This window comes from Aureococcus anophagefferens (assembly GCF_000186865.1).
Source record: "Aureococcus anophagefferens unplaced genomic scaffold AURANscaffold_388, whole genome shotgun sequence".
NCBI classification, from domain to species: Eukaryota; class Pelagophyceae; order Pelagomonadales; family Pelagomonadaceae; genus Aureococcus; species Aureococcus anophagefferens.
The window spans coordinates 1-2,298 of record NW_008705895.1 but is presented as its reverse complement, the minus strand read 5'-3'; the positions used below and the strand labels follow the sequence as shown (position 1 = coordinate 2,298).

Here is a 2,298-nt window from a genome sequence, read left to right as displayed (position 1 = left end):
CCATTCATTCGCTCAGTAAAAGATGAAAACGCAGGAACGTGGTCCTGGGTTGCTGACCTTGACGTGGACACATCTAGGCTCATCCCTCTAGACGATTTCGATTCTGTGGAACAGTTTTTGGACACTCCAGAATCCGCAATCCCTGCAGAAATTGGCGTTGGTCAATTGCAGCTTCAGCCCTCAGATTGCTTCCTCAAGAATGACACTTTGGTAAGTTGCTACTACGCTGCGCAGCGCCCCGGAGTGGTGCGTATATCCACGAGTGTCCTTCAACAGCACTTATTGAGAAGCTCTATCCCAGGTGTTTGCAGTACGTCATGATGCTAAGAGTACTTTTGGTAATGAAAAGACGAAGCTTTTTGGAGCTTTCGGTACCAAGGAAGAGGCTCAACAGGATGCGATGAAGAAAGCATCTTTCAAACGGCTGCTTCTGAATCAGTGTCAGGAAGAGTTTGAGCGAAATGTTCGTAGCTCGGGTGGTGCGGCGGCTCTCGAAGCCGCAGCTCGTGAGGCAAAGGAGAAAGCGAAAGAGGACGTCGTCGAAGCGATCCGCCTTGCTGCTGAACAAGGTGTACCTCCGATAGAAACACCTGATGAACTCGAACTTGAAGTGTGGGTTATGAAACTCAAGCGACGGATGTTGGGCAACGTGAAATTCATTGGTGAACTCTTCAAGCAGCAACTTCTCAAAGAGAAAATCATGCATGAGTGTGTCAAGCTGCTCTTGGGGTCGGTCGATGACCCGAGCACAGTGCCTGATGATGAATCCATCGAAGCCGCTGCGAAGCTTTTCCTCACCATTGGAAAACAGCTTGAATCTCCTGCTGCATCAAGAGCAAAGCTTGATACGTCGAACGTGGCGCCCCATTTAACGCACCAGGTCGGTGTGAGTTTCGACGTCACAGGTATTGCAAGCGATTGAGTATTTTGTCTCATGACCAAAAAAGGCTTGCTGCGCGCACTCGATTCATGATCCAAGACCTCCTTGAATGTCGCAAGAATGGTTGGAAGGAGCGACACGCCAAGGATGGGCCCCATAAGCTCGGCACCTCGAAGAATAATGCAGCAGCACAACACCAAGTCAAGAATGACACTCAATACCGACGCGATCAGGAGCGAAATATGGCTCGGGAGCGACAACGCCAGGTTGTCCAGCACCATCAACATAACCAGGGGCATCGAACACCTAGTACAATCAACACTTCGCAAGATGCACGCCAGACGCGACACACCCCGCCATCAACTGTGCGCATCCTTGCCCGTGACCAATCCTCGCAGACGGCTACCAAGATTGGCGGTGGTATCAAAAACAAGGACTCTGTGACACATTTATCCTGGACCGATGAACGAGTTAAAAATCGTGCCCGGTCTGCACTCGACGAACATGCTGAGCTTGGTGATGCTGATGAGCTCATTGCCTCCCTTGATGAGGTCCCCCAATCTAACAGAGGATACAAACAGGCCTTCGAGCTTGCTGTTGGACGCATAGTTGAAGGCAAAGACGTAGAACGAACGACGGCTCTCGAAGCGGTGCGCGCTCTTGTCGTCAAAACACGACTGAAACCAAATGACGTCACTGAAGCTCTTCTTGAGACCCTCGAGTTCCTACCTGATATTGCTATTGATTCACCCAAGGCCGTGAACCACGCAAACTTGCAGTGTTTGCACCTAATGACCTTAATGTCTTGCAGACAAATTTAATTTGCCTCAGGTGTCTGAGCTTCTAGCTACTCTTCTGAAGTTGCACTTGTTGGACTGCGACTGGCTAACACAAGACTTGGGCAGAAAGATAGGCGACCCGGCTAATCATCATGTGCCAGAGCGAACAGCGCTCTTCGGCCAACTTGCATCACACTTCTCCAGCGACTCCGAATTTTCCCAGCTCGAGGATCATTTCAAGCAATTTGCGTAAATTGTCGGATCTACCATTGTATTAAGTTAGGAACTTCACGAGTAAGGCTGTATCCAAGTATATTCAGATGAGTTTGGCGCGGCGGAATGGCATCGTCGAATAACAACCCCCAGCTGCTTTTTTAGGGTTTCGGTCCATAGTAGCCTTCCGGATTTAGCCGCTAGTGTGAAAAGGCTTCATGCCGAGCCCTGGAGCACCTGCGCGCTCTGTCACGTTCGATCTCCGAGCTGGCTAAAGGTAGCAAGGAGCATGGGAAGAGGAAGGCACAGCTGCGTCTGGGATCAAGCATCGGTGCTTAGCGAGCCCCGAGTCCCCCCAGGCCCCCGCCCCTTCGGCACGCGGGATGCTGACAACCCCGGGTACTGGCCAGGCAGCCCCCCGCCCCC

General features: G+C 51.5%; 1 protein-coding gene across 1 annotated transcript in view; it reads left to right on the top strand.

The window, feature by feature from the left end:
* AURANDRAFT_72845 (expressed protein) overlaps positions 1 to 2,298 on the top strand; it is a gene marked incomplete at both ends in the record, with an annotated part of 3,251 nt that extends 953 nt beyond the window's left edge. The window contains 4 exons of the mRNA XM_009044520.1: positions 1 to 246; positions 302 to 849; positions 906 to 1,647; positions 1,712 to 2,298. Coding sequence (XP_009042768.1) covers positions 1 to 246; positions 302 to 849; positions 906 to 1,647; positions 1,712 to 1,912 — 1,737 coding nt within the window. The remainder of the gene's footprint in view (positions 247 to 301; positions 850 to 905; positions 1,648 to 1,711) is intronic.